The 24,584-nt window shown below is 42.5% G+C and overlaps 2 protein-coding genes across 5 annotated transcripts in view; both read right to left on the reverse strand.

Moving 5' to 3' along the window:
- Nucleotides 1-3,403: 3,403 nt before the first annotated feature.
- Gcsam (germinal center associated signaling and motility) lies at nucleotides 3,404-15,601 on the reverse strand. Of its 2 annotated transcripts, XM_028872135.2 has the most exons (6): nucleotides 15,477-15,601; nucleotides 12,356-12,424; nucleotides 10,073-10,129; nucleotides 9,107-9,153; nucleotides 7,154-7,182; nucleotides 3,404-6,172 (listed from the first exon to the last, which is right to left on the reverse strand). In XM_028872135.2, exons 1-6 carry the CDS (start codon nucleotides 15,503-15,505, stop codon nucleotides 5,855-5,857), a joined length of 549 nt encoding a protein of 182 aa, XP_028727968.1. In that variant the 5' UTR covers nucleotides 15,506-15,601; the 3' UTR covers nucleotides 3,404-5,854. The 2 variants fall into 2 exon arrangements, with proteins under 2 accessions (XP_028727968.1, XP_028727969.1); XM_028872136.2 differs by lacking the exon at nucleotides 12,356-12,424.
- A 6,408-nt stretch (nucleotides 15,602-22,009) lies between these two features.
- Nucleotides 22,010-24,584, reverse strand: part of Slc9c1 (solute carrier family 9 member C1) — an 88,760-nt gene continuing 86,185 nt past the window's right edge. For all 3 annotated transcript variants that reach the window (XM_028872137.2, XM_037209738.1, XM_037209737.1), the window contains one exon: nucleotides 22,010-22,213. In XM_028872137.2, the coding sequence (XP_028727970.1) occupies nucleotides 22,169-22,213 (45 nt within the window). In that variant the 3' untranslated portion in view covers nucleotides 22,010-22,168. The remainder of the gene's footprint in view (nucleotides 22,214-24,584) is intronic.

Here is a 24,584-nt window from a genome sequence, read left to right on the forward strand (position 1 = left end):
CTACTGGAGTCTACTTGAAGACTTTGTGTGAGAAGAAAGAGCTGACCCTGAAGTGATAGTGAGATAGGTAGGAACAAGCAGATTTGTCCTTGCCCATTTGTTCTCTCTCTCTCTCTCTCTCTCTCTCTCTCTCTCTCTCTCTCTCTCTCTCTCTCTCTCTCTCTCTCTCTCTCCCTCTCTCTCTCTCTCTTGTCAAGACAGGGTTCTCTGTGTAAGAGTCCTGGAACTCACTTTGTCGACCAGGCTAGCCTTGAACTCACAGAGATCTGCCTGCTTCTGCCTCCTGAGTGCTGGGATTAAAGGTATGCACAATCATGCCTGGCTTGCCCATTAGTCTCGTATGATAAAGTTAACACTGTTTTTGTTTTTTGCTGTACTGGGGATTGAACCTAGGACCTCATACATGCCAGACAGGCATTGAACCACTGAACTGTACCTCCAACTCTGTTTCTTTTTAGATGCAGATTCTTGACATGAACCCAGAGTGTGATTAATACAAAGACAGTGGGAGCAGTATCCCAGTCTTCCCTTCTCTCCCAGTATTAAATAAAGTTCCTGCCACTGTTGCTGCTCTCCTTAGTCTGTACATTCTTTAATGTCTTTTCTGTGTTCATTGATCTGCAATATCAGAAGGCAGCTTCACATTTTATAGCTGGGAGCCAGAGCCTGGAAAGATAGATGAGAGAGAGAGAGAGAGAGAGAGAGAGAGAGAGAGAGAGAGAGAGAGAGAGAGAGGAGGGGGAGGGAGAGAAAGGAGGGGGAGGGAGAGAGAGAGGGGAGGGAGAGAGAGAGGGGAGGGAGACCATCTACAGCCCCACAGTTTGTGGGAGACAAAGCCTAGCCCACTGGGTAATATCACCCATGAGTGGCCACCCATCCTAGTGGGTGTCCTGAGGGCATACTCAGTGCAGCTTTGATTGGCATCAGAGCATCTGCAAGGAACACATGTGGTAGGGGAAGAGATGAATTGAGAGAGTCATGAAAATGACTCTGTGGCATTTCTCCAGACACTGAAAAAAAAAAAAAAAAAGACTCTAGAAAAACAGGACGGATTTATACTGATCTGTTCAATAGTTGGCAGAACCAATATATCTTCACATTTAGTCAAATTTGTGAACTTCAGAGGCTAGGTTTGGGAAAGAGCCAGTCACGTGTAATAAGAGAGAACCTCTTTTCCTCTTTAGGTTTCTCTCATGACCTGGAAATGCAACTGTTCCCTTCTCAGCCTTCCATCCTGTCTGCCCTCACCACCCCTCATCCTTTCCATCCTGTTCTTCTCTATGTCCTTCCATCCTGCCCCTCGCCACGCCCTCCATCCTGTCCCTTACCCCCATGCCCTCCATCCTGAGAAACTTAAGAGCCTTCTTAATCCTGTCAGCATTTGAAATAGTCACTGGTACATTTTCCTGCCTTGTCTTCACCGCTTTCCTATTTCTTTCTTCTGCTTTAGATAAGAATTTATTCACAGGCTAGGAGTGTATTTATAGATGCTAAGAGCGTGAGCGGAAACCACAGAGTCTGCCATGGCTTGTACAGTGAACCTCTCTCTCCATCTTCTGTGCACTGTTTGGAGCCCGGTGCGGGGGAGGGACATTTCTCGTTATATTTGTGACTTGGAAGACTAAATTAGAAACTCAGCCTCTGTTTCTTTCTCAAGAACAGGGATTCTTTAAGTGAGGGGCTATATTACTAACCTCCTGGAACTATGTGCTTGAGTGCATGCCTATGCACGTGGGTGGGCACACACATATACATATCTGTGTTGATGTGTACTTTCTGCAAGACTACACAATTTCATTAGAAATCTTGAAATGTGTAGAAAGGGGGATCAGCATTAGCCTGTCGTAGCCCCTAATATTTTTCTTTATTTTTGAGAATTTAAAACGTACATATGATAAAAACCCTTCCCCCATTTTCCCCTCCAACTCTTCTCCCAACATACCCCCATCCCACTTTGTGCTTTTTGTTTTTGATAATGCAGAAAGTCCATTTAGAGCTATCCTTGTGTGGGCATCCACTGAAGCGTGGGTAACCTACCAGACATCACATCCCTGCAACTACCTGCTAGCAATAGCTCCTTAGTAAGTGTGACGTCGAATCTCACCCACCCCATCTGTACCAGAGGACAAAGTTTGGGCACAGTGGGAATGTTTGGACACAAAACATCACTTGCTGTAAAATTGGAGTTTTTTTTTTTAATTTTATGCAAGAACATTAATCATATTTTTCATTACTGTGACAGAAAACCTGACGGAAGCCACAAGTGAGACAAAGCTTGTTTTGACTCAGAGTTCCAAGGGACACAGTCCATTCTGGCAGGACAGCATGGTGGTTGGAGCCACTGAGTCTGGGGTGGTAGACCTGGTGGTGTGGGCATTCACACCCTGGCAGATTAGGACACAGGGTTCCAGCCAGAACTAGGGCAGGTATCACCTTCAAGTTCCTAGCCTCCCTTCAGAGAACCACTTCTGTTAGCTAGGTCATAGTCCCAAAGTTTTACATTCTCCCTAAGCTCTCACAGCAGGGGACCAAGTGGTTAAGCATTGGGGGACTGTGAGGACATTTCACATTCCAACCACAACACAGGTCATAGAATGTTTTCTCAGTTTTGTTTCTTTTAATTTATTTATATCTTTGGTTTGATAATTAATATTGTACACATCATAGTAGATTTAAATATGAAATTCTGTTTGTGAGTTCTTGTGTGTGTGTGTGTGTGTGTGTGTGTGTGTGTGTAGGTGAGAGGACAACTTTCAGAAATCAGTTCTCTCCTTCCACGGTGGAGTCCTAGGATTGAACCTGCTTGTCAGGTTTGCCTAGTAAGCACATTCACTCATTCAGCTATGGCACTTGCACCCATAGCAGACGTCTTGAAATACCCCCAGGGGCTCTTCAGTCTAGAAACAGGGCTGTTGTACAGTCCCTCTGATTTTACCATACAACCATGCTTCTTTGTCTATTCATTTAGACTTAAGGAGGCCCTGATAAAACACATTTGCTTTGGGGGGACAGATAATACTTCACCGGATGGGGACAAACACATACAGCTTATTGTATTTTACTGATAATATTTCCAACGCCTATCTGCCCCAAAGGTTTAGTATTCACGTGAAGGGCTCTAGCGTAGTGCCATCTGTTTGACTTCTGCCTTGCTGGAGGGACGTTGGGGGTCCAGGCTTTAAACTCTTTACTACCGTTTTTCCTCAGGGTCTATGATAGATGATATATGATAGTTAGGGCTTTTTTTTTTTTTTAAATCAATTTGACACTAGAATCACCTAGGAAAAGGGAACCTCAGTTTAAGAATCACCTCCATTGGATTGGCCTGTGAGCATTTCTGTGGGGTTCTGTCTTGATTGATGATTGATGTGGGAGGGCCCAGACAACTGTGCCAGCGCCACCCCTGAGCAGGTGGTCCTGGGTTGTAGAAGAAAGCAGACTAAGAGAGCTATAAGTAGCATTCTTCCATGGCCTCCGCCTCACTTCCTGCCTCAAGCTCCAGCCCCGAAGGAATATGATTGGGACAGATAAGTCAAATAAACCCTTTCTTCCTTAATTAACTCTTTGTCAGTGCTTTATCACAGCAGTAGAAAGTAAACTAGAATAGATGACCATATGTCAGATGTACGGGTGCAATAGACTGAGCCTCAAGTAAGTGGGTCAGAGTCAAAGGCAAAAGGGAAACGAAGACTTGAATCAGTCACTGGCCCACACTGCTTCCCATAAGCCATGTGTTACATCTTGTACAACATTTCCTATCACCATGGACACGCCCTTTGAACCCAAGTGACTTCTGCTCAAAGTCTACAGTTAGGCTTCTGTGTGAAAGACAGCTGTAGAAGAAGGGAGTTAGCTGAGACCAAGGTACTGAGGTCTGGTCAGCTTGTTAGCTGCAGATGATCAACAGGCTTACATCTCAGCAAACTCACTTAGAGGACCTTAAGCCACCGCATTTCCTCTCAAATGGGGACTTGGCCTGTTTTGTTTTTTATTCCATTATTTATTTATTTATTCATTTTTGTTTGTGTGTGTGTGTATGTATGCCCACATGTGTGCAAGTGTATGTGCATATGTGTATGCCTTGTACACACTAAACAAGGATCCTATTACTGAGATACCTCCCTAATACCTTGTGACATTTTAAGTAGAAAGTTATTCAGCTTTGAGCACAAAGAGGTAATTAAATGCATAGTGCATCCAAAGCTCGTCTCAATGAACATCTTGCCGTTTTAACATCCTAAAATTAGGACAGTGGCTATGAGGTAAATAAAATAACATCTTGAGGATGCAGGTGTGAATGTAGAAATAGTCTAATTTGCTAATAATTGTTTTCATCTCACTCATCTCATTTGTGGTTTAATATTTTCCTGCCATTTCATTGGTATCTGCTCCTAATGAGTTTCATCAATAACCAATCATAGTCCTCTTAAGTTTATCTCAAACAGTCACTGTTTAGGGCAAAGGCCTTCAAAATTATTATCCAGAATAGGTTAAACTAAAGATATTTTTAGCTTTGTAAAACTCTGGTCTGTGTTGCAAATCAATTCTACCATGGTTGAGCAACCATTGATAGTATGTAGACAAATCAGCGTGGCTGTTTTTCAATAAACCTTTATCTACAGAAACAGGTGGTGGGTCAGATTTGGTCAGTCAGCAGGTTATGCATACTTGTCTAACAGAGGGTAGATACAGTTGCAGAAATTCTAAAGAAAGAATGAGGGAAAATGAAGAATCAAGGCACAACAGGGTGCTCACAGAGAAGGGGTGTATGTTATTTTTCCCACGTGGACATTTCACACATGCTGGATAATTTATGAAGAAATTTACTCTACTCTATTTAGTATGTAGCAGGACACCGACGTGGAAGCTAGAATAAAATCCTGCCACTAATGCCAATAAAGTACCTTTGGGTGAATTGTTTTCTCTCAGTCAAAAAAGAAGATAGAGAGATGAACGGCCCTACAGCGGCCTTTCTACTCCATCACTCTGATACTGTGGGGGTCTACTGAGGGTTTGTTGTGGTTGTTTGTTTTGTTTTATAAGACAGGGTTTCTCTGTGTAGCCCTGGCTGTCCTGGAACTCACTCTGTAGCCCAGGCTGGATTCTACTGAGAACTATGTGGAGGGGTTTGAGCTGTCTCTTAATGGTAGATCACTTGCCTATCATGGATGAAGTTCTGGGAATGATTTCCTACACTGGAAGAGAAACACAATTCTGAAGAGAAATTCAAAGTTTGAAAATGTAGTTTAAAACTATATATTAACAATGGTACAGGAAATTCTAAGCCTTTGGGACAATGAGAGAAAGGACGCTGAGTGAAGGACATGTCCCGGGCCCATGGAGTAAAGGAATATTACAGGCTGTCCTGTCGCAAGTGGTGCTGAGGTGGGATTTCACAGTGATGAGGGAATTCCCCCTGGGGACATGTAACCTGATGAGTAAGCCTCCCCTGGCTTCAGAAAACAGTTGTGGGAATAATTCATAAGAACTTAGTGAGAAGAACAGAGCTTTTTGTGGTACACCCAGGTGCAGGTATGGGGAGCCCTTCCTACCACAGAGTATTTTTTTTAACCACTTAGAAGCAAAGGTGGCCACTCTTTTTTTTTTTTTTTTTTTTTTTTAACAATGCGACATCCAAGACAATTGACTAGTTTTTAAATGTTGATTATTGTCAGACTCTAAAAGGCTTTGTGGTCCGCAAAGTCTGCTCTTCCAAGGTCCTCCAGAAGAACTAAGCTAAGGATCTCTGTGCCCCATGACTGGAGTCCCTGAGCCCTCCTTTTATCTGTCATCCAACCGAGTCCCCAACTCCTACTTTTGTCTGTCAGTGCTGAGCAAACTCTAGCCTAGCCACTCACTGTCGATGAGAAAAGTGAGTCTCAAAGGGGGCTCTGAGTGGCCGTGGCTGTTGATGGGCACGGAAGGAGAGTCTGCTGGGCACCAGAAGTTCATATTCACCTTCCGCGGGAGGATGCGGCTGAGAGGTGGAAGAGAAGCGGAGGACCGAATACTCCGTCTCTACTCCTCTTGAAGACTCTCTGGGTCTCTCAGCCTTGCTAGAGACGTTCTCATAGAACCCCTCGGCAGAGCTGTCGGATGGCCTTCCTCCGAGGGCCTTGTGATCAACGAGGATGTAGCATAACTCCTCTGTGTAGATCTGGTCAGCATTGTCCTGCAGGTCAAAGGAGAGCCCTCATAAAGATCTGGCCTCTTTCCATCCCGTTCATGCTTCAGTGACAACACAGGCCTGACAGGGGAAATCGTGTCTTCCACCACCACTGCTTTCTCCATTTCCGGCCCATCTTTTCTAAATGGCTGCAGGGGCATTCCAAATACTAAACTAGAAGTTTGGAGTGTTCCTGTCATCCAAAGCATACATGTGTGTCTCCTTTATACATGTTCCATAGTGACCCTTGACCACCATATATATATATATATACTTCTGTTGGTCACAGAACACTGGATGTGCTTGGATAATATTTAATGACTCATCAAGAGATCATTGTTATTATTGTCTTTACTTGACAGGGTCTCTTGTATCCCAATTAATATGTAGCAGAGGATGACCCAGAGCTTCTGTTCCTCTTCCTTGTATCTTATGAGTGCCATAGGAGGATGTGTGTCACCACTTCCAGTTTATGCTATGCTGGGGATCAAACCCAGGGCTTCCTGCATGCTCGATAAGCCCTCTCTACTAATTGCAATGCATCCACAGGCAGATGATTGCATTGATAATCTAAGGGAAGGTCTCACTAATGGTGGAATCTCAGGGGCTAAAACATCAGAGGCAGCAATGTACAGTGGGAAGCATGTGACTGTTAGAGAAAGACCGGGGTTTGAAGGCTGGCTCTGCCATCTTTCAGAGGCCTGGATTTGGACACTAGAGCTTGCATCTGTGAAGAAGTGAGAGGGCACAGTATTGCAATAATATGCGTTGTTGTGACAGCTACATGAGATGCCTGTCAAACACTCAACACATGGCCTGTCATAACAAAGTGCTCAGCAAATGTTAGTTCCCTCCAATCCCTTATGCCACAGGAGGGCTGCTGTTTCTGCCACCAGGCTCTGCAAATAACTGTGGGTTCCTGCCCCTCCCCGCCCCCCGACATCTACAGTGTTTCTTCCACGTTGGGATCAGAAGGGGTCTTATTACCTGCATAGGAGCTGAAGTCATCCCTTCATCTGCAGAAAGAAAATACACTCAATGAATCTCAGGTTGAGGTGGAGACTTCAGGGAGTGGGGGGCTGGGATGTTTGCAGCCAGACAGCCAAGGGACAGCTAGAGTAGTCTACAGAAGTCTGTTATGGATCCCTAAGAGTTATAGGACACCCTAAACAAAGCCACAGGAGAGCTTGCTCAGGCTGCTAGGGCCAGTGAAGAAAGATACTTTTAGTGCATCTTTGGGCAGCCAATCATACCCCCTCTCCTCCCTCTTTCCCTTATATAATACCCATTGTGTACCTACATGGGAAAACACAATAGGGAGACAGATATACCCGCAACAAGCCTGTTTCTCACAGACTAGGCAGGGGACATACAAGACAGCATGAGAGACCCACAGAGCAGACAGGAGGGGGTCCTTTCTAACAGGTAACATTAAGATGATGGTAGCATGGGGACTTGTGCTCAAGGAAAGTTTTTCAGAATGCCCAGATGCTGAACATTTATGTTTCTGCAGAAGCAAGGCAATGTTTCAAAGGTATTTTACTCCAAACCGACTGGCTTCAGCCACAGAGCAGAGGCATGCTTCCCACCCTTGGCATCCAGCCAGAAGAAGAAAAAAGATGCCATCCATGGAAATCCATGCAGGAGGCAGAGCTGCCCACCATGTGGCTCATGGATTCATAGTTCCCCTCTCACATCCCCATAAAGTTTTATAGCATCCGGGGAGTCACTGGTTCTCACTAGAAGAAAGGCTTCTGATTTTGGCACCCGTGGTGGCCCTATTTCTGTTGTGTCTTATTTTGATAGAAATTAGCGTTTGTTGGGATCCATTGTTCCTGGGTGAAAGGGCTCATGCTGGGAGGGCTAGAGGCTGCATTGTACACCCACAGAGCTGGGCTTTGAGATTCAGTGCATGGATGTGCTACACTCTCCACTTGAAACCTAGCTAGGGGAAGACACAATTCCTCCATTTTTTTTAAGCAATGTTAGGGTCCATCCTCACACTCACACTTTCTTATTCTCTGTCATGTATGGGCCATCAATCTCCAACTGCTCATCAAATCTTGTTTCTTTCTTTTTTAATTATTTATTTTTATTTTATGTGCATTGGTGCTTTGCATGCATGTGTATCTGTGTGTGGGGATATCGCGTCCCCTGGAACATGAGTTACAGATAGTTGCCAGTTGCCATGTGGGTGCTTGGGAATTAAACCAGGATCCCCTGGAAGCAGCCAGTGTACTCTTAACCACTGAGCAATCTCTCCAGTCCCAACTCTTGTTTCCTTAACTTCACCACTGATCTGTCCCAACAGCCTCATCAGAGGTCTACTGGCCTCATTTCTTGCCAACAGTTGATACTGTTTCCTCTCTGCGCATCCCACTGGGCTGGAGGATCTCTTCAATGCAAATCTGACCATCCCTGCCTCTTCTCCATCCTTCACCGTTGCTCGTAAGGTGAGAACTGAGATATTCAGCTGCTCCTCTGTGCCCTAGCTGCCACATTTGCTGTTCCCAGTTGGCTCCTTCAGTTTCTAAATCAGGCACGGATTGAGGAGATCAATAAATCAATCTCTGCTTCAATGAACCCACTGTCTAATGGGAGAAGCAAGCAAACACAAAGGTGGAGTAATCGCAGCAGTGTGTGTAGGTTTACAGTACAGACCTTCTCACCTGGCTTTGGAAGCACAGAGAAAGGACATTTTAGAAATGTAAGTCCATCAAGAGTACAAATGATGGGGAAATCATGACTGACTTTGCCGAGCATGGTGGCGCACACCTTTAATCACTGCACTGGGGAGGCAGAGGCAGGCAGATCTCTATGAGTTCAAGGCCAGCCTATTCTCCAGAGTTCCAGGACATCTAGGGCTGTCACACAGAAAAACCATTTCTCAAAACAAACAAACAAACAAATAAATAAACATGAAACAAAATGATGACTTACTTTGCTTTGGGGACTCTTGTCCAGCTTTAAATGTGCTTATGTTTTTCCTGTAAAAAAGAAATGTAGGCAGGTTGTTTCAATATTCAGAAACTCTTAAACATTGCATTATGAAACATCCATTTCGATCATTGGTAGTTATTATTCTTTTTATATCACCTCTTTCAAAATAAAGGAATGAAAAAATAAGAAAAGGGAAAAGAGAAGACGATGTTAAGTAGAAGTGCATTCCTTTCTACCCCCTTTCCTGCCTTTATTTTGCAATCTGATACATGCACACGTGGTGTTAAGAGGTTATATTTTCGGAGAATATTTCTGACATAAACCTCCATTTTGTTTTATATCATACACATGGAGGAGCAGGCATTTTTCAATCCTAAGCCCAACCTGTGGCCACCCAAGCAAAAAATTCAAACACTTCCCAATAAAGTACACTGCATAGAAGACTCCCTGGAGATACGATGGAAGCCCATTGTCATGTAGTGGGCAAACTGACAATTTGCTGTACGGATGGTCATGGGTCTGGCATGCTAAGTCGGGTACATTAATGTCACTGTCAATCACTTAGTGGTGGTTAGCTATTTTTAGCAACTGTTTCACTCTCCAGAGTGTCTCAGTTTGGACAATAAATTATCACCTGGACTACACATTCTCCATTCAGAGGGCAGACATGTGTGTTTCTATACAAAGGGCTTGTAGCGTGAAGACTCTCAGTATTAACGGGCAGTTTCATTCTTATGTCTGACGCTTACCCATGGGAGAAGACTCTACCACCCATGAGACAATTATTATTCTTGATTATCACCGCGCTCTGGGGGCTGTTTCCTTGACGGATTCTCGGTGACCATAGCTGGGCTTGGTACCCAGCTTGAGTGTAGCCGTGAAGGGAAAGGAGCTCACAGGTACCTAACAAGCCCCACACTGAAAACATAGTTAGGAAGTTGATTCCTTGAGCGATGCTTTACTTACCAAGGAAGGCAGGAGCATCCTTCAGCGATATGACAGCAACTCCAGCACCTGAAATAGCTGAGAGAGGTGCCAGGAAGTCAGTGAGTCTGGTTTCGGGGGCTTTGAGAATGGTGACTTCTTTCCCCTTGCTGTTTCTGTCCTTATTTATTAGGTGAACTGGACATAGGCCTATGATACCACCAGTTTCTAGCCAGGAAAAAAAAAAACCTGTCTATTCTCATCAAGGGAAACAAAACTTTTTTTTTTTTTTTTTTTTTTTTTTTTTTTTTTCACAGAGCTGAGGACCGAACCCAGGGCTTTGCGCTTGCTAGGTAAGCACTCTACCACTGAGTCAAACCCCCAACCCCTGGGAAACTAAAAGTTTTTAAAACTCACAATTCCAGTGATTTACTTGACTCCTTGTGATGGCGTTATCTCCAGAATATTAAGGTATGAATTTCACATTTGAGAAATCATTTTGTTTGGGTCAAGGTCAAGCAGTATTTCCACAGGATGCCACTGAACTCTGACTCTCTAATCTCTCCTATGTATAGTCCACTCTACTGGACTAATCACATATCTATCTCCTATACTAGAATGTGAACTTCATAAAGCTGGGGACTTTACTCATCCCTCCCATCACCGTGGTTTATGTCACCAGTGTATGCCAACCTATCAAATACACAGCAAATTTGTGTCCTAGAAATATTTGATGAAGCTATACATGAGTAGCCGTGAGCACAGCCACCAAAACAGGAGGTCATCAGTTCTACCACCCAAATTCCAAGGGTATAGCTAAGTATGAAGACTTGTGCTTTTTACAGAGGCTGGCTGTAACCCATGGCCATGTAAGCCATGGCCATGGTTGTGACTACCAGTTTGGGTGAGCATCTTGAAGGCTTCCTGGTTCTATGTGTTATCAGAGACTTTGGGGCGTAGCATCAGTTCTCTCCTTTAGGTCGTCCTTAGTGTCCTGTAAACCACTTGTTTTCATCTTCTGCTTCTGTTGTTAAAAGGTATCATATGGAAATAGGCGAATCTGCCCAGTGCTAAGAAGTCAGGTTCATTAGGGGAACACGGAAGTGAGGTGAAAGGCGATGGTAGGTCGTGAGTTACTGGATTCATATTCATATTTCTACAAATTTTGAGCCACAATTTAATTTCTAAAATGAGGCTATATGTACTATTTATTTCATGAAGCTGTTAAGGTTCAGACAAAGGTGATGACGGACAAAAGTGATTTGTAAACTTTCCTTCTTTTCTACGCATCCTTTGCAATGCATTCTTGCATTTTAATATGTGTGTTTTGGTTTAATGTGAGTCCAGGTAAGGAAAATATCTAAAAATGTGCCTCCCAGTCAACTATCCCTGGAATGCCTTCAGAAAGGGTAGCTCAGGAAAGGCTGTATCGTGATCAAGAATTAGAGAGACAAACCTCTGTGACATCATAGGGACACCAGCAATCCCAGGTGCTTATCTTTTCATGAGGCCTCTGTTATCAAGCCCATGAATCCTCTCTCCCTTGACATTATTCCCCCATCCTTTTCTCTCCTTTCCATCATGTGATGTACATGCTTTAATAGATGGACAATGACACCCCTCAAGATACATACTTCTCAGCTTGCACTGAAGACATACAGCCTTGGGTGGGAAAGATCTTAGGGTCTTGCCCCTAACATGGTCTTGGTTTGTTTTTAGATGCTCTCTCAGAAGTGTTTCCTGGAACACTGTGGGAATTGCTGCTAACTCTGTAGGTTATAGAACAACAGACTTTGCCATAATTTGGACTCTTAGGCCTGAGGGACTTGTACATTGCAAGATTCCTTCCTTAGGAGTTCCTTAAGACTGGATACTCAAACGTCCACTCAGGAAGGATTCATGAAGTTGTATTAGATTTCCAGTACCAGCATAAACTCAAGCACCTCTGCACAGTCCTTTCAACCTTGTGTCATGGGAGAATGTAGTTAACTCAGAAGTAGAAACTCAAAAGCTTAGTATGACAGAGCCAGGGTAGAGATTTGAGTGCAGAGGTACTTTATCCCACAAATAGACAACAGAATTTCAGATCTTTCTTTCAAGCTGTACCAGGGACTTAAGCATCTGATTTCCTGTTGCCAAGGATACAGGAGGCTCTTAGAATAGCAGGATGTCTCCTGTCCAGTGCAGGGAAGTCTTGCTGTCTTACCTACTGTTTTTCCACTTGCTGCCATTACGGCTGGTACTGGGCCTTTGCTGTGGGGATGGGTGGCCCCAGCCCTGACAAGCTCTTTCTTCCCCGGGGCGTTGGACAGTATGTACTCTCACCTGCAGGTCCGATGTTTGGCATTTTGAAGTCTTAGATTCCAATGTGTCCCCTGAGTGTCCAGCTTCCACCTAAGACTCAAATATTAGAAATGGGCCACTGTGTTATCCCATAATTCTCACTATGGTTTTATGTTTCTCTCTCAGCTGTTTTGTTTCTTCTGTTTATGAGCAGTTCTGGAACTACCTTAGCATGCCTCTTATTGCCCTGCCATCTATTAATGTTCCATCCTGAACCCCAGGCCGGAGTCTGTTTCAGATCTAACATCTCTGTCACCAGAGGAACAGCCCACACCCATAGTCCTAAAATGATGCCTCAGAATCCTCATCACAAGCATGAAAATGCCACTGTGCAGGGAGAGGCCTGAACCTCTTCATTCATTCTCTGTTTGCTGCTGTTTCAGGGCCTGCACCCAAGCAATGGGGTTCCGGGAGACACCATCTTTCACAGTAATCCAGAGAACAAAGGATAGACAGAAGGAGAAGGAAACAATTATATAAGAATTATATTCATTCACTGTTTGGATTAGATTTCTGTTTAATCTTTTTTTCATTTGCTCTAAGTTGAGAGTATGAAGAAATAAAATTTGTGCGTACTTCTCGGTATATGTCCATCTTTTTATGTGCTGTATTTCACTCAGTTTCAGAACAAGTCCATCGGTTGATATTATTGTCCTGTCATTTATTAACAAGGGAACTGGGGACAAAATTTAGGCAGCTTGTTTGAGGATCGGCAACCAGGAAGGGGGGAAACCTAGGTTTTCTTAGGGAAAATGTTTTCCCCTGAGACCTTGGACTCTTCCTGTGGGGAGAGGTGGTTTTCCATCCTATGACCTGCAGAGACATAGTTAGGGGTAACGGGAAAGATGGACAAGAGATCCAGCTGATGTAAGACCACAACTTCAGTTAGCACAGGAATGAGGATGCTGGGTAATTTATTTAGCGATACAGCTGGGCAGTTATTTAGGGATACAATACTATCTGAACCATCTATTGAATGCATAGGACTAACTGTAAATTCCTAAAGCCACATGAAAAAAATGAGAATGTGAGTTGGTAAGGAAAGCCTGCTAAGTGTGAATGCAGTGAAAGGTACCTAAGTGATTTCCAGAGTGAGTTCAATCATCTTTAAAATGTAATGGACACAAAATCATAAAAATCTAGCCATCAACTAGGAAATTATTATTATTTTTTGCATATTTATGAGAAAAACCCATTAAAAAATAAAAATAGCTTTTCACTTTAGAAACAAAATAGAGTAAACCCCAAACAAAAACTGAAGGATGGCATTACTGGCTCTTGATAGGTAAGAAAACACAAATGACTGCTGGATATAGGAGCTAAAATAAAGATGAAGGATGTAATGCTGTAAGTCTAAGTGTGCATACCAGCTCATCTCATCTTCTTCTACTTGCATTTCTATACTTTTCATCTCTCTCATGATACGTATTTATCGGTGTTACAGCACTTAACCCCACAGCAAAGTTCTGAGACACGAAAGTGCATGTATGCCATCCATCACTATTTCCTCATCTATACTATATCTGCATGTTGCTTTCTCTCTCCCCAGGAATGCTTCCAATCACCCACCCAGCACTTACTGAGTACCTGCTGTGTGCCAGAAACAAAGGCAGGAACCAGGAAACACAAAGCAAAGAGCAGAAAATAATAAGCCACATTTAGAGGCGTTCACAGAGAGACCAAATGACAGTCATTATAGGAGGCCGTTAGAAGGTGGAAGAGGGGTTGAGAGAGTTCAGGGCAAACACTCAGATAGTGTTAGCTCTCAGGAAAAGACACAGATAGATACTCCCAAATCCCCTTTGGCATTTTGCACGACCTCATTTTTCTGTGTTCCCCTTTATATGCTATCTGAGACCAGGGTAGCAAGCACATCCCTAGAAGACTCTCTGCCAGCTTACTCACTATAGATCCCCTCACTTCATACCATAGAAAGCCCTTTATTTTGGGTGATCATAATTTTCTTTACATGTGTTTGCTTTGACTGAATGAAAATGATGGTCTGAAAACTGAGACTAGCCTCCGATCACTGAACCCTTCTCTGTCAGGGACCACGCTGCTGCTATCTGCACTAGGAACCTATAATCCATAAATTTATTAGAGTACACAATATTTTGGAGAACACAATACCACCACATCTCCTCTCTTTTTGTCTAAAATTAAAAAAGCTTATAACTAATACAAGAAAAAACTATCCAATAAGTATATACAATATATACAGCCAAAAATTACATTAATGATGTCTAGTCCATTAACATTTGACAGATTCAGATAAAAACTCCATTATATATATTAACAATGTCCAGTCCAGTAACGTCTGATAAACTCAGACCAAAAATTTTCATTACTTATCTTATTTAAAACAAGTAGTTCCTTTTTTAAAAGTAAATTCCATAATCCATAATAGGATTATACTATTATTTTCTTTTAAAATGAGGAGACCAGATGGGCAGTGGTGGTGAGACAGAGGTAAGCGATCTTTGTGAGTTTGAGGCCAGTCTGGTCTACAGAGCGAGTTCCAGGACAGCCAGTGCTATACAGAGAAACCCTGTCTCAAAAAATCAAATAAAACACCAAAAAATAAAATATACAATCCAAAACAAAACAAAAACCCCTCCAAACAGCAACAACAAAATAAAATGAGGAGACCAAAGCCCAGGACCATGAAAACAAGTCTTTTCCCTAGTGACATGACCCTCCTTAATTGGCTTGTAAATGCACTAACTGAAGCCTCATCTGGCAGGAAATGTGCTATTTATTTTAAATTCATGAAGAGTCCCTGAAAGAGTGGATGCTCATGAACTTATTCAGGAACATCAAGAGCCCAGGAGAGCATCCCTGACCCCAGCCCCAGGGCAACTGTTTCATTTCTTAGATGGGCAGCGCCCCTTGTTAGCGGAGTCTTTCCACATCCCAGCTATTCTCCTCGTGCTGGGATTCAGGGCAGAAGGCAAACCCTGTAAGGATGTCACAGGGTGTGTGGCTCAGGAGGTACTGAATTCTTGCCACACTCCTTGCCCTGTTCCCTTCGCCCTAAGAGTAGCCCTCTTTTTCTCTTTCACCACTGGGCCAGGTCCCTGCTCTCCGGAGAAAGTGAACTCACCCTATTTTCCTCTGCAGACAGTTCCCCATCAGGCTTCTCAGCACCTTCCCTCTGTGTTCTCCCACTTCCTTCTCACCCCTCCTGCACTTTACTCTCTCCGGGCAGAGCAGCTCTGACCAGCTGTGTAGACAGTCAGGAGGAGGAGGAGCCCGCTGGAGGAGGAAGCGGGCTGGCTGGGGGAGCGTGAGAGGCACATGCATAAAGAATATCCTGGAAGGTCAAAAGCCCTGATGCACCAGGGTATTAACCAAACCAGAAACTGCTGGTCAGGGAGACTTTAGCATCCAGAGAACCTCAGGCTTGCTGTTGCAGAGGGGCTATGGGAGTTTTCCATGGCAGACACCTACATTCATTGAATCTTTATTTCAGGAAAGACAAATGGGGGCGGGGCTTTGTTTAAAAGGAAGCAAACAACCAAACCAATAACCTATAAAACAAAACAATAATATCAACAAAAAGACCCAGAATCAAGCCACAGTCTAGTTGGACATGTATAGACTCTCAAAATTTACTCAAAAGGACACATACTAGAGTAACTGCAGAAATCGGGAAAGTTGAAAGGGCACATTGCTGGGTGGAGGAGCGATAGAGGAATAGTAGGGTACAAGTGGTTTGATGTTAAAAATGGGAAAAATAGGAGCATTCTAATTAGCATGCATGGGGGCAGAGGGCAAGTCCAGAAGAAAGAGGGAGGAGGGTAAAAATAACAGCAAGGATGTCTGAAAAAGTCACAAAGAATCATACTATTAGCTGTCTACCTAAAAATACCTATAATGTATGCAAGTCTGTATATTTATATATAGTATATGTATGAGTTTAAATACATTTTTCCCACCCAATGCTCCTTCCAGGAGCCAAAGATCATCTAACAAAAACTGCAGCACCACACCTGAGAAAGCCCTCATTTGAGTTGTTGGTCAGGGCTGTCAGAGACTCCCAAACATACAGCCTATTGCTATTGTCCTTGGTTGCCCCCTAAAGGTGGAAGGTAAGTACCTATTGCTGAAGACACCTTGCACTTCAGAGGGCCCAGAACCCCCTGATCTGGAACAGACCAGAATGCCTCCTCACTGAGGAATAAGTTTTATGGTTCAGAAGGCATCATGAAAGCTTCCAAAGGAGGGAGACAACCAACAGTCCTACCTAGATAACAATGCCTATGAACCACAATGATGACTAGCACAGCATAATAATTCAAAGAGTGCTGTAGTGGCACACACACCTTGGTGGTCACCAACAGCTCTCTAACTGGACCTCAGATTCACCCAACAAAGAGGGAAACCATGCCTGGTATTGGAAACCTAGGTAACTCCCTAGAGCTAGTGAAGTCATGGATCTTGGAAGGAGCCTGTAACTGCCACTTTACTACACCAGCATAATCCCTAGCTACATTCTAAATATTTTTTCTTTATACCTTCAGATGAGTGTCGTTCTCAACCCTCATTAAGGAAACATCTCTTTGCAACAGAAAACCACAACCAGGAAAACATGCAGCATTGTAGAGCCCAGTTCCAAGGGATACATGCACAACACAACTCCTACACGTAAGGTTCAGGTATCATTGCCGAGAAAGGGGCAGGAAGATTGCAAAAGCTGGAGAATCAGGGCGTTTGCTGTTAGATTGTGTCTCCTAGGATTGTCAGAAGCTACACCCATAAAGTCTCACCAACATGGCTGTCTAAACAGGAGCTGAACAAGCACAACAACAGACATGCTAAGGTAGAGAGGGAAAGCTCTTGGAGGCCTTAACCCTATACAAAGAACCACACACAATTATGAGCTAAGAGTGGGAGAAACAGTCTTCCTTAGAGAACAGTACACCGATTTGTTATCCAATATCAATGGTCAGCCCTGGAAACACATACAATGACATTATACAGACTGAGCAGGTTGTGTTTGTGCATTTTGGAATATATATTTATATGTTACATATATGTATATATATATAATTGTTAAAAACAATAATTAATAGAAAAAGACACAATAAATTTGAAAGAGAGTGATGAAGAGAATATGGAAGTGTAACTGGAGAGTTTTCTTTCCAGGTCCCACCAAGCCCCGGCAGTCCAACAGCCCACTTATAAAATAAACACACAGATGCTTATATTATTTAAACTGTTTGGCCTAATAGCTCAGGCTTCTAGCTATCTAGTTCTTACATCTTAAATTAACCCATTTCCATAAATCTATACCTTGCCACATGGCTCGTGGGTTACCGGCATCTTCACATGCTGCTTGTCATGGTGGCAGCTGGCAGTGTCTCCTCCCACCTTCCTGTTCTCTCAATTCTCCTCTCTGTTAGTTCTACCTATACTTCCTGCCTGGCTACTGGCCAATCAGTGTTTTATTTATTGATCAATCAGAGCAACACATTTGACATACAGACCATCCCACAGCATGGAAGGGCTTGGAGAGAAGAAATAGAAGGGAGAAATAATATAATTACATTATAATCTCAAACAATAAAGTATTAAATTTTTACATGCACACACACCACCCAGTAACGAAATAGACAGACCATTTGAACAGACTCATCCCCTAAGATGCCGTGTGGATGGTGAATGAATGTTTGAAGAGGTGGGGAACATGCTAGACATTAGGGAAATGGAAATCAAAATCAGAGCACAGTACCTTCTCGTACTTATTGGAATATCTAATATCAAAAGCAAAAGCAGAAGCTGATGATGCCAGGTGTGGCTAATGGATGTGAAGAACTGAAGGTCTCATGTGTGGTGTAAAATGACAGTCTTTGTGCAAACCAATAAGGCACATTTATATACAGTTAAAGCAGGCTTCCCACATAAGTCAGCAAGCACACGTTTAGCCATTTTTTTTTCCAGGTTGAAACTATAACCTTTAAGAACATAGACTAGGATATAAAATCTTGTATCAATCTCTACCCCACTCCCCCCAAAATCACAAGTGAAATGGCCTCTGGAGGTAGTGAATGGATGACAAAGTGTTATGTCCACACAGTGGAATATTGCCTGGCAATAAAAAGAATGGATGCCTGTATATAACAATTAGAATAATTCCAAGCACATTACCTGACTGAAAGAAACCAGACCTGTAGTGGATTTGTGACTTTCAGGACAAAGCAAGGCCGTAGGAGTGGAAAGCAGGAGTGCTTTCCAGGAACACCCTACCCCCACACACATATGGGCAGCACCAATTCATGTTAGGAGGGGATGCTGATTTTTGTCTTGGTTGTGGTGGTGTGTGTATATGCCTTCCTAACTATTCACAGAATGGTACCAAGGGTGGATCAACGGTATAGAAATTATATTGCAATAGAGAAGAAGTTTAAAATGAATTCCGGGACTGCAATCATGTCCCCCCTCCTTTTTTTCATTAATCTTGTGTATGATTTTTTTGTTGTTTAGTGATTCATTTTTTCATTCATCTCTTCAACAAGTACATGTTGAGAACCTACTGCATGCTGAGCACCTTGGGCTCAACAGTGAGCAAAGCAGAGGGAAAAAAAAATCTTTATTTGACCTTGAGTAATGCAGAGGTCATATCTAGAGCAAACAACAGGATGGGGACTGTCTTAGCGACTGTTCTATTGCTGTGAGAGACACCATGAACAAAGCAGCTCTTAGAGAAGAGAGCACTGAATTGTGGGCTTGCTTACAGTTTCAGAGGATTCATCATGGTGAAAAGCCAACAGGGTGGTAACTGAGAATTTTAATCCCGATCTGTAGGCAGCAGACAGAGAGAAAGAGGGCTTGGCCTTTCATGGGATTTTGAAAGCTCAAAACTCACTCCCAGTGACACACCTCCAACAAGGCCACACTCCCAACAAGGCCACACCTCCTAATCCTTCCCAAATGTTGACGTTGGCTGTTTGCACTAGAGTTGTACATGTTAGAGGTGGGGATTGCAAATTAATTTTGGGTCTTGAGTCCCAGTTTGCAAGCAGCAGTTTGACTCCGACCAGTAGATGGAGACATTGAGCTGTGGAAATGTGAGACACTGGGCAAGAAAATGTGTTGATTTTCCAAGAGGTAGGGCGGGGCGTTTACTGCATACACTTTGCGCTAAATAAACTGCTCCCACTGTGCAGAAGAAGGTGTTGCAGTTCCAAAAATAAATCTCTGGGCTATTCTCTATTTATCCCCATCAACATTTACTTCAGTACTTAATACCTCTGAGAAATTGTGTGCCCTGAACAGTAAACAAAAATCTGGATATTTATACAGAAGTGAAGGTGGAATTTAAGAGCTGAGATCGGTTCACTTACCTATTTATTGTTTGCTGTTGTGTGTGGGGGGAGTTAATAACCAATGTAAAAATGATTCTGCTTTACTTTTATAAGACAACAAGATCAGAGTAACCATTGGCTACCGACTTTCTAGCATTTTTTCATATGAGACTTCTGTGGATATCTTACTAGTATTTCCTGCAGTTTGTAGGTGAGTAGGGATGAAAGAGCGCCTCATGCCCTCCTCAGGCCAATGGCTTCCACACATTCTTTTCAGGTCGTTGTAGAGCTCTGGGTGTGACAGAGATCTAGACTCTGGTGACAGGATCATTTCTTACAACAGTGTCTTATGTAGGGGGGAATCTTTACAATTCAGTCTACACTTCCAGCCAGACACTGATAGTCACTAAAACTGTGGCTGTATACTTCTCTTCAGTAACCTCCATTTCCAAAATAGAACCCAGACAATCTAAGCATCTCAGCAAATGACATGCGATTAGATGAGTTCACAACTGGCTACATAGTGAGGCTGTGAGAATAATTTATGCCATGTCTCGAAGTTCCATTTACTTCCTCTGCAAAATGAGGCTAACTCCCCTTCTAAAACACGCCGGACATGCTCCTGAGCTGCTGGAAGAGAGCACTTCTTCCCTGTCCCAATGCTTGTCTTGGGTTGAGGGAGAACTCTCCTGTCCTTGTCTTCGCTCTCTCCAACTGCCTCCTCCTCCTTTATTCTACTGAGGTTGCACATCTGGTTGATGAGGTCGGGAGCAGAACGTGGATAGCTTTTGTTCAGTTCTCCTTCCTGACACATTTTGGGCATGGATTAACCCTTAGAAATCCAGCATGTTCCTCTATTCCCAGCTCTGTACCCCGCTTAATGCCAAATGCCTGCAATAGTCCATTTCCAGTTCTATCACAAAGAAGGCAACCACATTCTTTTGTTGGTTCCATTGGTAATAATGGAGTGTGTATACGAGTGTGGGCATGCACATGTGTTTGTGGTATCTCTGTGTATGTATATGTGTGCAAGTGTGTGTTTTACTCTCTATATTAATTATTTTACTTCTCGGCTAAGAAGGCAGAGGCAGGACACTCTCATTGGGTCTCTGAAACAGTACTGTAGCAGCTCCTTAGTCACTAACACTGGGAAAACGCTGCTTGAGTTTCCCAAGAGGATCAGACCCCATTGTCTTGTGCTCAAAGACCTGTCTGTGGCAGGAACATCTACACTTGGCTCCTCTGTCCCCATCATGAGTTGTTGGCATAACATTCAGAATTCCCAATGATTGATGCTTGAAGATAGGCATTTAAATTTTCCTGAAATCTTCAGTTATTCATTTAGGGTTGTCCACAACAATAGAATGCATAGTGTTGCATGATACAATGCTTGTTTTCCAGGCTCTACTCTGTCTCCTAGAAACTGTGAGATTTTTTTTTTTTTTACTAAATTACTCAAAATTGCTGTTTACTTTGGTCTCTCATAAATGGTAAACAAATACATTCCCCTTGTACTGATATTATAACGATCAAGTTACTGACTAATACATAGTGAAACATATCATGTACCCAAGTTGTTTTTTAAATTTAATCTTCTCTCATATATTACATCCTGACAGCAGTTTCACCTCCCTCCTCTCCTCCTAGTACCCCTCCCAACTCTCCTCTCCTCTATACCCACTTCTGCTCAGTTTCCCTTCAGAAAAGAGCAGGTCTCCCAGGAATATCAACCAAACACGGCATAGCAAGTTGTAATAAAAACTAGGTACGTACTCTTGTATCAAGGCAGGACAAGACAACACAATAGGAGAACAAGGGTCCCAAATGCAGACAAAAGAGTCAGAGACAGTCCCAGCTACCCCTGTTAGGAGTCCCACAAGAACACCAAGCTACACAATCATTGTTTTAAATGTCCCTGTGAAAAAAATCTAGAAAAAAGGTCAATGGATAAAGGGCTTTCTATTGAAGGACTGCCTAGATCAAACTGGGTGGTGGACATGTCTGCTAGGGATACTCTTGGTTGTTAATTGAATTGGAAAGGTCTGACCTGAATATACATGGGCTGGGCCCTGAACTAAGAGTGAAGAAAGTTGGCTGAGCATAAAGCAGCAAGCAAGGATGAGTGAATTCCCTCTTTGCTCTTTGCTGTGAATGTCATGTGACCACCTGTATGAAAAGTAAAGTGATGAACTGGGAGCCAGTGAGGTAACATTTTGGTAGTAAGTGGTCAAATAGAGGGAAGAAACCAGGAGTCTAGGGAGTCTTAGGGTCTTATTTTAAGTTATTCCCTTCCCCCAGTCTGAATCTAGAAATACCAGCATTTGGAGAGTTGGTTGGCTAATAGGAGTTTCTTTAATTCACACCATCACACAAAGGGCACATAAACTTTGGCTTGTCTTTATCTCCAGAAATAGATGTTTTCATGGCCATGTTGAGAAGCTTATGTAGCTTGCTGACCCTTCTTTACAGGTGGTTTCTAGGAGACTCCTTAGGCATTAACATTGTCTTCAGGCAGTTCATCCTTTTTTTGCACCTAAAAATTGATAAGGAAACAGAAGTCAAATTTCAAATCTTTTTTAAAAAAATATGTTCCCTATTGAAAATTTATGAAAAATAACACTATATTTTCACATACATTTTTCAACTAGTGTACTTCCTAGTATGAATTTGATGATGTGAAAATGTTTATTGTACATTTATATAAATAAATAAATGCTTTAAAGTTATACAAATTACAATAATACAGCAATGAACACAAGGTAATGCAGAAAAACATTGGGGAAAATATTTTAAAGGTACATATTTGCTGAATGAATAAAGATTATAATGTTATGGAAAAATTCAACAGAGCTCTAAATAATAAGTACTAATATTTGTATAGCAAAAGATGAATTAAAATTTAAGAACACCTAGAGAAATATTTTCAGCAAACATTAGAAATTAATATTTTATATGTTTCTATAAGTTCAGGCTGCTATAAAAATTGCCATGAACTCGGTGGCACACAAATCTGAATTTATTTCTCCCAGTCACAAATTCTTTAAAGTCAACTATCCAGGTGCTTAAAGTTCAGCATCTGGTGAACTATTGAGAGCCGCTGGTAGCAACGACCACGGGAGTATACAGCAGGTGACAACTAGAGTTCAGAAGGTCAACCTATCAGAACTAAGGGTTCTGTTGGAGGAAACCACATGCAAGGCGTTATGGAATTATTGCCTTTTGAGTGAACTGGCTATCTCTTGTAAACTTCTTGTGCAATAACAGCTATGAGTCTCCCCATTTACAGTGCATTTCCATGTTATGTGTACATGTGATCTCATGATTGCATCTCAATCTTATGGACACACATAATTGTAGATAGTCTAGAAGATGGTTTCTTATTTACCTGTACAATTTTTATGATTGAAAACATACTAAAATAAGTTTCGTACTAGGTCTACTGTTGCATGTGGACTGTAGACACTTAGAGGTCTTGTTCTCCATCCTTAGGCACCAACAAGGTAAATATTGGCCAAAATGTCTTCATAGAACTTTTACAGTGCGGAATTGCAGGTGCCTGGCCTTGTTGGATCAAAACCCTTCAGAAGAATTATAGGGAACTATAATAGTGCAGGTGTCTGGCCTTGGTATATCTTAGTCCTTCAAGAGATCAATAGCACCTATGTTGCCCTAAGCTTCCTCCAAAAACACCTCCCCACTCTGATTCAAAAAACAATTATCATTTTGTATTTATTTCTATACCGTTTTTTTTTTTTTTTTTTTTTTTTGGTTTTTTCGAGACAGGGTTTCTCTGTGTAGCTTTGCGCCTTTCCTGGAGCTCACTTGGTAGCCCAGGCTGGCCTCGAACTCACAGAGATCCGCCTGGCTCTGCCTCCCGAGTGCTGGGATTAAAGGCGTGTGCCACCAACGCCCGGCTCTATACCGGTTTTTTTAATACAAGATTTTAGGCTCAGTAGACTAATTGTGTATAGGTCCTGAGATTCAGGTGATTAAGAGCAAAAGGCTGTTAACTGACTAATCGTGTCTGGATATTATTAATCACGTAAAATAGTACAAGTATTCTTTGCCTTTCCCTTAAATCTCTCATTCGTTCAATTTCTTCCCTCGTAACCCTTGTAGCTATGCCTTTAAGAGATGGCCAGAACTTTTCACAATCTACAGCTGTTGTCTGTCACCAATTAAGCTGAACAAGTCTTTGCCAAGTGTGACTCTTATCAGAATACTTGTCCCTGCGAGTTTACTTGGTAGTTTTTACTAACAAGTTGTTTATGAATATGTATGTATGTATGTACGTATGTATGTATATATTCATATATGTGCTTGGAGGAACAAAGAAAAAATGAAGATGAAAATAACTGGGTAGAATGATGAGAGAGTAGAAGAAAAGACAGAAAGGAGCTAAGTATGAGAACAGAAGAGAAGCTGTATAGATAGAATTGATTTAGAAGAATAGAGTGAGTGGACTAAAGAACTCAGTGTGCTTATGTTCATTTAATATCCCTCAGATCAGATTCCCAGATGGTTGACAGATTCTTCCATGGACTGTGGGAGAAGGCAATAAGGGCTGGACCTCCATCTCTTACTGACAGGTGGCATCTTCTTGCTCTGCCCTCAGCCTTATCTTAAAGGCACTAATGTCAACATGAAACTACAATCCTTGGATCTAAACGTTTTCCACAAGTCCACTTTTAGTACCAAAAGAGGTCAGCACATTGTGATGGCTAATGTTAATAGTCAACTTGATGGTATCTGGAATCCCCTAGGAGAGAGTCCTCTAGGCATGTGTACCAGTTACTCTTCTGCAGTGATAAAATATCATGACTAAAAGCAACTTAAGGAAGAGCTTATTTTGGCCTAGAATGGAAGAGGAATAGATGTCTGTAATGGCAGGGAAGGATTGTCAA

Source organism: Peromyscus leucopus, chromosome 12 (assembly GCF_004664715.2).
Source record: "Peromyscus leucopus breed LL Stock chromosome 12, UCI_PerLeu_2.1, whole genome shotgun sequence".
NCBI lineage: Eukaryota > Metazoa > Chordata > Mammalia > Rodentia > Cricetidae > Peromyscus > Peromyscus leucopus.